Source organism: Salmo salar, chromosome ssa19 (assembly GCF_905237065.1).
Source record: "Salmo salar chromosome ssa19, Ssal_v3.1, whole genome shotgun sequence".
NCBI lineage: Eukaryota > Metazoa > Chordata > Actinopteri > Salmoniformes > Salmonidae > Salmo > Salmo salar.
In genome coordinates, this window is record NC_059460.1 from 15632642 (window position 1) to 15645574 (window position 12933).

At 43.7% G+C, this 12933-nt stretch overlaps 1 protein-coding gene across 1 annotated transcript in view; it reads left to right on the plus strand.

The window, feature by feature from the left end:
* LOC106578526 (matrix metalloproteinase-16) overlaps positions 1–12666 on the plus strand; it is a 75984-nt gene extending 63318 nt beyond the window's left edge. The window contains 3 exon segments of the mRNA XM_014157432.2: positions 1644–1794; positions 1995–2110; positions 7780–12666. Coding sequence (XP_014012907.2) covers positions 1644–1794; positions 1995–2110; positions 7780–8108 — 596 coding nt within the window. The 3' untranslated portion in view covers positions 8109–12666.
* The last annotated feature ends 267 nt before the right edge of the window (positions 12667–12933 follow it).

Sequence of the window (12933 nt, forward strand, 5' to 3'; positions counted from 1 at the left end):
CCCTCCATAACTCCCTCCATAATTCCCTCCTCCTCCCTTCGCTCTCTCCATCCCTCTCTACCTCCCTCCATAACTCCCTCCATAACTCTCTACTCCCCCCTCCACTCTCTCCATCCCTCTCTACCTCCCTCCTCTTTCTCCATCCCTCTCTACCTCCCTCCATAACTCTCTACTCCCCCCTCCACTCTCTCCATCCCTCTCTACCTCCCTCCTCCTCCCTCCATTCCTCACACAAGACATCACTTCCTCAAGTCTCGGCTTTGCACTTCTCGAACCTGATCATAATGAATAACACTATATGGACAGCACTCCTGCTTTGAGACACTTCTTGAATACAGGCCCTGGCATCTAGACTCTTAACGCATTGTCCCAAATGGCACCCTATCCCTGAGCCGTGGTCACGTGTAGAGCACCTTTTAGGGAATTGGGTGCCATTTGGGACTGCCTCTTGGTTTGTGAGAGGTAGAAAATCAACAACTGAAAAAACAAATATGCCACTTACCACAATTAGGCAACAATGAACAAGTTGAATACTACTTGAACAGTGGTAAACTTTCCTGGTAGAAGACTCAAGTGTATCTTGTCCCCACTAGCAGTGAGGAAGATGGTTCGGGAGGCAAAGAAAAGACCAAGGGCCACAGTTGGAGAATTACAGAACTTGGTTTTATCTTGGGGTCAACAAGTCTCCAAATCTACAATTAGATGCCAACTCCATGCCAGTAGGCTATTTGGAAGTGTTGCCATAAAAAAAATACTTTATTTAGAGCAACCACCATATGTACATGCCTGGAGTTTGCTTAAACCATTGACACTTTGATTGGAACCGGTGCTATGGCCAGATGAGGTGGAAATAGAGCTCTTTGGCCACGCACACCAGTGGTGGGTTTGGCCTCAAAATAAGGATGCATACAAGTATGCAAAAACAAACCTCATGCCTACTTTAAAATACGGTGGTGGATCTTTGATTTTCTGGGGCTTTTTTACGTCCACTGGTCCTGGGGCCATTGTTAAGGTCAACGGCATCATGAACTCTACCAAATATGAGGCTGAAACGTGCAAATATTAGACTAATGCTTAGATATTGTAGTTCCCTACTGAACCAGCATTTTGTGATTATTGATTGTTCCAGAGAGAATGTTCTGTTCAATGATAATGTGACTATTGCACCTAACATATTATCATGTGGTTATATATAACCAAAATTTAAAATGCTGCAACTCTTGTGCAATGTGATATGACTCTAACAACCTCACTGTACTGTAACATTCATGATCTCTAGTGATGTAGTAGTCTAGCAACACTACAGCTTCAGATACTGTACACCTTGGGGTTCTGAAACTGATTTGGTATGGCTCACATTAGGCAGACTGGATTATAGTTACCCTGCCTGGCCAACCAAATGTCATCCCCAGGTTTTAGTAAACCCTCCTGGCCAACCAAATGTCATCCCTGGGTTAAATACCCTCAGTGCTGGTGAGTGAGTGGATGCGTCCCAAATTGCACCCTATTCCTTATATAGTCCAATACTTTTGACCAGAGCCCTATGGCAAAAGTAGTGCACTATAAAGGAAGTAGGGTGCCATTTGAGACGTGTAATGTCCCAGCAGTCCCTCTGAGCCCTGTTGTCCTTGTGTCTCTTCCAGGGAAGCAGTTCTGGGTGTTCAAGGACACCATGCTCCAGCCCGGCTACCCCCAGGACATCTCTATGTTCGGCCACGGCATGCCAACCCAGAGCATCGAGACCGCCGTCTGGTGGGAGGACGTAGCCAAGACATACTTCTTCAAAGGGGACAGGTGTGTACACTGAGCTGAGCTGTGTGTGTGTGTGTGTGTGTGCCTTCGTGGGGAATTGGGGGTGTGTGTGTGTCAGTTCATGTGTGTGTGTGTGTGTGTGTGTTTCTAATGTATTGGGACTGGGATGCCTATGAAATTGTGAGATGTGTGTTTTGATGTCTGATTATCCCACACCCTAATCCCCATGGCTGTCTGTCCAGGTACTGGCGCTACAATGAGGACATGAGGACAATGGACCCAGGCTACCCTAAATCCATCACTGTCTGGAAGGGCGTTCCAGACTCTCCACAAGGAGCCTTCGTAGACAAAGCCAATGGTATGTCCACCTATCTATCCCATAATACCATTATTACTAGACAGTAACATAATGACACTCACGTCTCCCTATCTATTAATCCTCTCCTTCCATCCGCTAGACAGTAACACTCACATAGTGTATACCAAACATAGCCTTTACTTCAGCCTCGTAACTACACATTTTAATACCTTGTAGCTACAATAAGCTATGATTTAGTAGTCATGTTTTGACAGTATATTGTAAGACCCAGTTGGAATATGACAGGGAAGCAGAAAACAAAATACCACAGTCTGCTGCCCAATCAGGTTGAGGCCAGTTGGTCTGCACAGAGGGTGGGAAAGATGAGGTTTCTATTTTTTTTTTGTCAGGCCTGCGGGCTAGACTTATTAGACAAGTGGATTGTACAAAAAGCCTGAGAATGGCTCCTATTGGTTGGTAATGGCCAGCAGGGCGGGGTTTGAGCGGACCTGGCAGTGCCTCTATGGGAAAAAAAACAGGCCAGGTTGGGAGGTGGAGCACACTCATGCCATCTGTCCCCGTCCCTATGCTCAAACCCTACACCCAAAACCGAGTACTCCGTTCTGCCACCTCTGGTCTCTTGGCACTCCCAACCCTACTGGAGGACTGCTCCCACTCAGCCCAGTCAAAACTCTTCTCTGTCCTGGCACCCCAATGGTGGAACCAGCTTCCCCCTGAAGCTCAGACAGCAGAGTCCCTGCCCATCTTCTGAAAACGTCTGAAACCCAGGTAAACGTCTGGTACCATGGTAAACGTCTGAAACCCGGGTAAACGTCTGGTACCATGGTAAACGTCTGAACCCAGGTAAACGTCTGGTACCATGGTAAACGTCTGAAACCCAGGTAAACGTCTGAAACCCAGGTAAACGTCTGGTACCATGGTAAACGTCTGAAACCCGGGTAAACGTCTGGTACCATGGTAAACGTCTGAACCCAGGTAAACGTCTGAAACCCAGGTAAATGTCTGAAACCCAGGTAAACGTCTGGTACCATGGTAAACGTCTGAAACCCGGGTAAATGTCTGGTACCATGGTAAACGTCTGAAACCCAGGTAGACGTCTGGTACCATGGTAAACGTCTGAACCTAGGTAAACGTCTGGTACCATGGTATTTTCATACCAGCACTGACTTAGCTGATAACTGCTTTATTGAGGGAAGGTAAATTCCACGATAACGGAATTGAGCTTTGATTTAGATTTTTCACTTTAAAATGTATGCCAAACAAAAACCATTGATTTCAAAGTTTAACAAACCATACAACTCTATGCACAAGGACAATTTTGAACATTTTACACTGAACATTTTACAAAAGGACATTTACTGGAAAACTGTGCAGATGTGAAGTTTGTAACGGAATGATGGTAAACTCTTTATCAGGTTTTTATGTGACCACATTTTCCTAAAACAATGTTAAATATCTGCTCTGAATTAAGATTCAAAGATGTCTGCATAAAGACTGGGGTGTCAGCTATGACATGACACCTTTAGTTTGAAAAATGTATTTTGGTTATTGACCTACATTAGGTGAAGTGGATTGTAGAACAAAGAACAGATATAGCCCTTGGTTCACTCCAGACTTGACTGCCCTTGACCAGCACAAAAACACCCTGTGACGTACTGCACTAGCATCGAAATTTGCATCCTGCAGCACTAATTCCAAAAAGTTTTGGGACACTGTAAAGTCCATGGAGAATAAGAGCACCACCTCCCAGCTGCCCACTGCACTGAGACTAGGAGACACTGTCACCACTGATAAATCCACGATAAATGAGAGTTTCAATAAGCATTTCTCTATGGCTGGCCATGCTTTCCACCTGGCTACCCCAACCCCGGCCAACAGCTCTGCAGCAACTGGCCCAAGCCCCCCCCCCGCTCCTTCATCCAAATCCAGACAGCTGATGTTCTGAAAGAGCTGCAAAATATGGATCCCTACAAATCAGCTGGGCTAGATAATCTGGACCCTCTCTTCCAAAAATTATCCGCTGCCATTGTTGCAACCCCTATTACTAGTCTGTTCAACCTCTCATTCGTATCGTCTGAGATTCCTAAAGATTGGGAAGCGGCCGCAGTCATCCCCCTCTTCGAAGGGGGAGACACTCTAGACCCAAACTGTTACAGACCTATATCCATCCTGCCCTGCCTTTCTAAAGTCTTCGAAAGCCATGTGAACACCGACCATTTCGAATCCCACCGTACCTTCTCCGCTTTGCAATCTGGTTTCCGAGCTGGTCACGTGTGCACCTCAGCCACGCTCAAGGTCCTAAACGATATCATAACCGCCATCGATAAAAGACAGTACTGTGCAGCCGTCTTCATCAACCTGGCCAAGGCTTTCGACCGTATTCTTATCGGCAGACTCAACAGCCTTGGTTTCTCTAATGACTGCCTCGCTTGGTTCACTAACTACTTCTCAGATAGAGTTCAGTGTGTCAAATCGGAGGGCCTGTTGTTCGGACCTCTGGCAGTCTCTGAGGGTGCCACAGGGTTCAATTCTCGGAACGACTCTTTTCTCTGTATATCAATGATGTCGCCCTTGCTGCGGGTGATTCTTTGATCCACCTCTACGCAGACGACACCATTCTGTATACATCTGGTCCTTCTTTGGACACTGTGTTAACAAACCTCCAAACGAGCTTCAACACCATACAACACTCCATCCGTGGCCTCCAACTGCTCTTAAATGCTAGCAAAACGAAATGCATGCTCTTCAACCGATCTCTGCCCGCACCCACCCACCCGACTAGTATCACTACTCTGGACTACAAATACCTAGGTGTCTGGCTAGACTGTAAACTCTCCTTCCAGACTCACATTAAGCATCTCCAATCCAAAGTGAAATCTAGAATCGGCTTCCTATTTTGCAACAAAGCCTCCTTCACTCATGCTGCCAAACATACCCTCCTAAAACTGACTATCCTACCGATTCTTGACTTCGGCAATGTCATTTACAAAATAGCCTCCTACACTCTACTCAGCCAATTGGATGCAGTCTATCACAGTGTCATCCGTTTTGTCACCAAAGCCCCATATACTACCCACCACTGCGACCTGTATGCTATCGTTGGCTGGTCCTCGCTACATATTCGTTGCCAAACCCACTGGCTCCAGGTCATCTATAAGTCTTTGCTAGGTAAAGCTCTGCCTTATCTCCGCTCACTGGTCACCATAGCAACACCCACCGGTAGCACGCGCTCCAGCAGGTATATTTCCCTGGTCATCCCCAAAGCCAACACCTCCTTTGGCCACCTTTCCTTCCCGTTCTCTGCTGCCAATGACTGGAACGAATTGCAAAAATCACTGAAGTTGGAGACTTATATCTCCCTCACTAACTATAAGCGTCAGCTGTCAGAGCAGCTTACCGATCGTTGCAGCTGTACACAGCCCATCTGTAAATAGCCCATCCAACTGTCACAGTTGTCGTAGGGTAAAGTGGACCAAGACGCAGCAGGGAAATGTGCACTCATCTTCTTTTTATTAAATGGATAAGAAGGTGAACCAAAACAACATGTACACAAAAAACACAACGACTAATAACAGGCCGGTAAGGCACAAAGCTATACACAGCACAATCTCCCACAAATACTAAAACAAACACATACCTATTTATAGAACCCTCAATCAGAGGCAACGAGAAAACACCTGCCTCCAATTGAGGGTTCAACCCCCAATAAACTAAACATAGAAATACAAAGAACTAGACTCAACATAGAAATATATTAACATAGAACAGTGCCCAAAACCCCGGAATAATAAATCAAACACACCACTAAACACACAACCACCCGAACCACATAAAACAAATACCCCCTGCCACGTCCTGACCAAACTACAATAACAAATAACCCCTATTACTGGTCAGGACGTGACACCAACCAACTACCTACCTCATCCCCATATTTTTTTTGTTTTTCTGCTCTTTTGCACACCAGTATTTCTACTTGCACATCCTCATCTGCACATATATCACTCCAGTGTAAATTGCCAAATTGTAATTACTTCGCCACTATTGGCCTATTTATTGCCTTACCTCCTTACTTCATTTGCACACACTGTATACAGATCTTTCTATTGTGTTATTGACTGTACATTTATTTATTCCATGTGTAACTGTGTTGTTGTTTTTGCCGCACTGCTTTGCTTTATCTTGGTCAGTCACAGTTGTAAATGAGAACTTGTTCTCAACTGGCCTACCTGGTTAAATAAAGGTGAACTAAATAAGACATTTTTTTACTGTGCTGCCTAAACTTGTGAAACATAGATGTCTATGATTGGTTCAGATTTGGTCCGGCCAGGCCGGACTGAGCAAATTTCAACTTCTTTTCAACGTCAATGGACATCCGGTGTGATCAGTGCTCAGTGGGTGAGGATGCTTGTTCCAGTAAATGGAAAGAGGATAGGTGGTAGGTGTCATGGTAGGTGTCAGTAAGAGCCAGGAGAGGTGACATTAACTGGAGAGAGAGAGAACAGGGAGAGAGTGGCAGAGAGAGAGAGAGTGTCTAATACCCCTTTTCCATCTTTTTGACCAGAAATCAAAACCTTTGCTTATTTCTAAGTTTATAAGATGGGAAATGGTTAAAAATATTTATATATGCCTTAATTTCTCAATAATATAGGCTCTTAGCTTTCATTTGACACCCAATTTGACATGCACCTATGAACTTCTCACGTTGGTGCTCATGGGTCCTTTCACATGGAAAATGCCCAGAAAATGGACTTGCAACGATATGTGGTGGGTCCCACCCAGCTATCTTAAGATGAATGTACTAATTGTGAGTAGCTCTGGATAGCGTCTGATTAAATGACTGAAATGTAAATGTAATGACGATGTCGGGAAAACAAGTCACCTAATTTAAGCTAATTTACCAACATTTCTGAAAATGGATATGGTAAATGGAAAATGAATATATAGCGTTTTGGAATGAAACTCTTCTTTCGCCCACACCAGTCAGAGCTCAACTAAAAGCCAAGTCTCTCCCTCTCTTCTTTCCCAAGATTAATCTTTCAGGACACTGCTCTCTCTCTCTCTCGCGCGCGTGCTCTCTCACTCCCTGGGTTGCTAACCGTAAACAACTCAGCTGCCCATGTGATTTAGAACCCCATTCTCTCTGTTTCTCTAGGACTCTTACTCTCTCTCGTCTCTCTTTCTCTCTCTCTCTTCCCTTCTAAAGGACTCCTCCTCTCCTCTGTGCACTTGGAAATAGAGCGCATATCTCATCTATTCTTCCCTCTCTCTTTTCTTAGAAGAATTCATGAATAATGCAGAGAGGTATAGAGGAGAGGAAAGGAGAGGAGAGGAGAGATGGGGAGTTTAGCCAGGTTGTCATGCTGGGGATATGTCACTGGTTTACAGTGTGTTTGTGGTCCAGTGTTTCAGGTCCTCCAGAGAGGAGTAAGCACTTGTCTTTATCACTGCCAGGGCTTTATTCTACTGGCCTGTAACCCCCAGGGATATATTGGGCCCCTGGAATAAAGAGAGAATTACAAACTACATGGAAACAAGTTCTTTACCAACCTCAGATTGACATCCAAATGAATCATGTGGAGACCATATTAGGAGACTTAGACTGTGAACAGATTGTACTTAATTGTATCTCTCTCTCTCTCTCTCTCTCTCTCTCTCTCTCTCTCATCCCCCTCTGTCGCTTTCTCTCCATCACTTTCTCTCTCCAGGTTTCACCTACTTCTACAAAGGGAAGGAGTACTGGAAGTTCAACAATCAGAGGTTGCGAGTCGAACCCGGTTACCCCCGCTCCATCCTGAAGGACTTCATGGGCTGCGACCTGACCCCCATCGACCCCGAGTGGCCGCCCACGGAGGACGTCGACATTGTCATTGAGCTGGAAAATGAGGCCAACACAGTGAAGGCCATTGCCATCGTGATCCCCTGTGTCCTGGCGCTCTGTCTTCTTGTCCTGGTCTACACCGTCTTCCAGTTTAAGAGGAAGGGAACGCCCAGACACATACTGTACTGCAAACGCTCCATGCAGGAGTGGGTGTGATGTCTCTGGGTGACACACAGGGGTCCGCTAGTTGGACCAATATGACTTTATTATACCCTCCAGTATAATGGAATCAATGGTCCGGAAATTACATCCAGACAGAGGTGGTGGTGGTTGCAGTACGTCGGTGACTCCACTATGATCTGATCTAATTTTAGGCCTACTCCCAAGACTCCCCCGTCTTTTTAAATGGGGGCGGGAGAGGGTGGGGCCTTTGCCTAGATACCCCTCCACCCTGAGATTGAACAGAGGGTACTGTTATTTTGTATCCCATCAACCCCCATTCCTAGCCCTGCCCTTTTAGGACGGCGCCTGGTGCAACCGCTCTTAAACGGGGAAGAACTTTCATGTGGCTTTCAACTCTTCCCATGGTGCACTGCGTCAGTCATCTTCCTGTTGTCATATCAGGCTGTCGCCCAATCAGAGGAACACAGCCAGTTCTTATCTACAGTATCTTAGGTCTTAACCCCTACTGCACGCGCTCAGAAAGACAAAAGACCCCCAATAACAAATGTTGCTGAAGTTAACCACCGAGTTACCAACTCCTGTCTCTTTTTATTGTTTTTTTCCTTCAAAATATAATTTATTTTTCAAAAATGAACGTTTTTACAGTCCCATTTAAAACAGTCCTGAAGAAAAGTACAACCCAAACCAAATAAATACTTTTTTCTCTCTAAAGAGGATGCTTTTTTTTCATAATCATTTTTGCTATCACTTTCTTTTTCTTTTCTTTTCTTTTTTCTCTCCCTGCTCTTCTTGATCCTTTATGCAGTGGAAACTTTGACTGTTGTGGCAGTCTGTCTCAAAAACAGGGGCCAAAATATTTTGCAATATTTTTAATCGCCTTAATTAAAGATCAATTGTGTTCTTCTTGTGTTTCATTTTCTTGTTTTTTGCTATTTTGTATACGGCTTTGTTTGTTTATTTGTTTACTTGTTTCTTGAAAGAGCTGTTGGGGCCATATTGGTTGCTATCCAAGATAAATAGTCATGGGTTAAACAAGGTTGCATGCCAAATGACACCCTATTCCCTAGATACTAGTAGTATATAATATCTAGGGAGTAGGGTGCCATTTGGGACGCAGCCCATGTTCTATTACCCAGAGGCGTCAGCGCTGGTTTGCCAGACCACCAGAACAGGGGAAAGATTCTGCCTGTATATAGAGTTTAAGATATTAGTCAAAATAGGGAGGATGAAGGTTCTTGAAAAAAAAGCCACTAAAGTTGAGTGTTATGGTATTGTTATGGTATCTGACTTGAATATATATATATATATCAGTTTGATAGCAAAGACTGATAAATTAAAGAGATTAAAATGCTGTTACACTATAGATTTGCTTATTGTTTGGTCCTGTCAACTGACACTTACCCCTCTGAAATGGTAGTTCTGTATTGGTTAAGTTTGCATCCCAAAATAATTGTATGGTCTTTGTAAACGTGCGGACAGACCGTGTTTAATCTTCTTGACTGCCTTGTTGAGAGAGTTCTACTTAAGTCACAGACGCCTACTACCCATGATGCACTTGTCTCTCGACCGAGGACCAATAGGAGTGAGAGTGACGTCAGTTAAGACAATGCAGTGTCTTCTCCTGTGTCCAAGTGCATGCAAGCATCTACATCCACTTTGGACTGCTCAGAAAACCTCTACGAAAATAAAACAGAAGAAGTGAAAACAAACAATATGGACAAACCGGATTCACAGATACAGCAGTTTGTTCCTCCAGTGCTTGAAAACAGGTTGCAGTTACAGTTCGGTGGAACATACCTGCAGGTTCCTTGTATGCGAATAGAACACACCATGTGGCATGCAGCTTGACCAGTGGTTCTGCCCAAAGCTTACGGAAGGACTTGATGACGATGCTCAAACTCTTGAATATACCTTGTTTGCATCTATTTGTTTATGTTTCATGGCTGCGGGTTCCCTTTCTGGTACTATAAAAACAAAAGAGTCATTGGAACCTCACGATTGAAATGGAAAATATCTCACCTGAGCTATAGGAAGCAGGCGTTTAGGTCATTTCTTGGTAATTGGCGAGTTAGGTTAGGTTGGCCAGAGGAAACTTTGATTTGATTTGGTCACCGAATCCTAAAAAAGTTACTAGTGTCGTTGCTTCATGGTGAGCAGTGTTTGAATGTGTGTCTGTTTCATGATAATGGTTTCTACTTTCTTTCTTTTTGCAAAAACAAATGCGACATCCTTCTTCCTTCTTCGTGTAAGACAGATTGGGACAATGGAAAATGTCCTGACAGAATTAATAAATTGATCAGTATATGATTAAAAAATGATGCCTTGAAACTCATTGTTTATATTTATATATACATGATATACCCAATGAAGTTGTGGAGTAAGGGTGTGTTATGTGAATAGTTTTGCTATGGGGGTGTGAGGTGGGATTTCACAGGTTTTAGCTATGTGTGTAAGCTCTCCCCTTGCCCCTTGCTGTGTTCTTAATGGTAAATCCTCACCAAATCAAAACTACTTCTGCTCGCAATCCATTTCTCTCAGAAGAGATTAACTCACACGTGTCTGATGTGTAGAAAACAACTCAATTGGTTTGTGATGTCAGACAGTACAGTGCTCTCAATAGACATGTACTTAAACCTTATTTACCAGACACTCAGCAAGTATACCGCAGCCTGGACAAATAAAACAAACTCTAAATATATTCTCCAAACTCTAGGGGGATTTCCTTAGTCTAATCTGACCACAAAAGGAAAAATGACAACATTTATATTTCAGAGTTAAACCATGTTGATGTTTATGTGGGAAATACCAAGACTGAAAGCTCAACATCCTTCTAACTGGTATTATGTGTCACATTAAGTCACATGATAAAAATCAGACCTTTTAAAGATATGCAGGCATTTAAAGGCCCACTCTGTGAATTTTACAGCTGTTTTTCATCATTTAAAAACATGCTGGATAGCAGGCTACAAGGGCAGACGCCAGACAGTAGTGTTTATTCTACTGCCACTGCACTCCAGTCCAGACGGTAACTAACTGCCATCAACAAAGAGGTCGACCCAGTTCACTTACTTGGGCTTTGGTTGTGGTCATGAACACACATACGGTAGTAAGACGATAGCCCTTCTGTGGCTAGAGAGTTCACTGTTCCCCTGTCACAATACAACTCAGCTGCAAAATGGCGTCTGTGCTGTGAGTCTGACTTAGACAATGGCATAATGGTTACAGTTATGTTTAGAGCACAATCCAGCCATGGCTTTCTTCTAGGGCTTTCTTTCTTCTGTTTGCACTTTTTACCACTTACCCAGTGATGCAAATACACTCCTGTTTCTTTTCAAATGCCTGTGTGTGTGTGTGCGGGCGTGTTTGCTGCCTGCCTGTCTGCCTTTTAACGCTCTACCATTACTTACCACTGACTGTGTGCTTATTCACAAATATATGTCTGGGTCTCTGTCTACATGTCAGACAGTGTGTGTGTATCTACGTCTGTATCTGGTTCTGTAGCTCGAGACTGGAGCCTGGACTATCCCTTGGAGACGTGTCGCTCTGGGAGGCAGGCTGAAACATTGGTGCTAACCGAACCTACAGAACACTAGCCAGGGCTGGAGCTGTGGCCGTGCAGGGCTAGTTTTATGGTGCTGTTTCTCTTTCCGTAGTTTTTTTCTTCTTCTTCCTATTCTGTCATTGACTTAAACTTGAGTGATTACAACGTGAACAAGAGTAATACATTTTCATTTAACACAAGTCGTTACGGTGCAGTGTTTAATGGCTGTAGGTAAATGGAAAGCACATATCATCCTGGTGGTTGTTAATGTAATGTATCCCAGCAGCCACTCTGCTGAGACCAGGGTCGCTACTAAAAGGTCACAGGGTCAAGGAGTCACCCATACACAGTGGTGTATAGGATGCATCCCAAATGGTACTGTTTTCCCTTTATAGTGCTCTGTGGGCTCTGGTCAAAAGTAGGACACTATAAAGGGAATAGGGTGCCATTTGGTACGTTCCCATAGCTTACAAGGTCTGGTGGTATGGAGGGAGGAAAGAAAGGAGGGATCAAGAAATTGAAAAGGTGAAGGTTATTTATGTTTCACTGTAATACACCTGCGATTGGAAGCGGGTTGGAAATACAGGTTGATCCTCTGTTTTCTGGAATAGCTAAGAAATATAAATAATTGTTCAACCATCCTCTTACCTCTTCTCACCATCGTCCACACCTGTTATCACCTTGTGTACCAGACAGAGAGTGGATGGGTTAACAGTGATAACCACAGGACGTGTGTGTGTGTGTATGTGTGTGTGTGTGTGTACTGAGTCAGATGTATGCTGTTTCATTGTATATGTGTGTATCAAGGGGACTGCCCCCCCCCCCCATACACACAAACACTATGCTGTGTCTTAATATTCCTGTATTCATGTCATTACATTTGGGGAAGGGTCTTATTAAGTTAAATAGGAAACATAATGAAACACATTAACCATCTTTTGTATACTATTTTCCATCTTGCATACATGCTGAGCATCATTCTCTACATTGTGTTGTATCTATGGAGCCTGGATCCATCTTGTTGATCAATAAAGACATTTTGAAAATGTCCTCATTTGCGTTTTGTCATGTTCATGCGTGTGATACTAACACATCTTTTCCATGTCAAAGTTTCAGTTTGTTTTCCATTGATGTTCACTAATATTCATTCAACCTCAGCAATATAAAATAAGTTAAATCAATTGGCATTTCAGCTGTGTTTCACTGTCATAAGCCAGGTCTTACTATGGCTGCAGTAGAGTGTATATCAAGGCAGGAAAGCATTTGAACTATTTCCTCCATGGATGGTTTGGTCAATTAACTATTTTTACATCATCA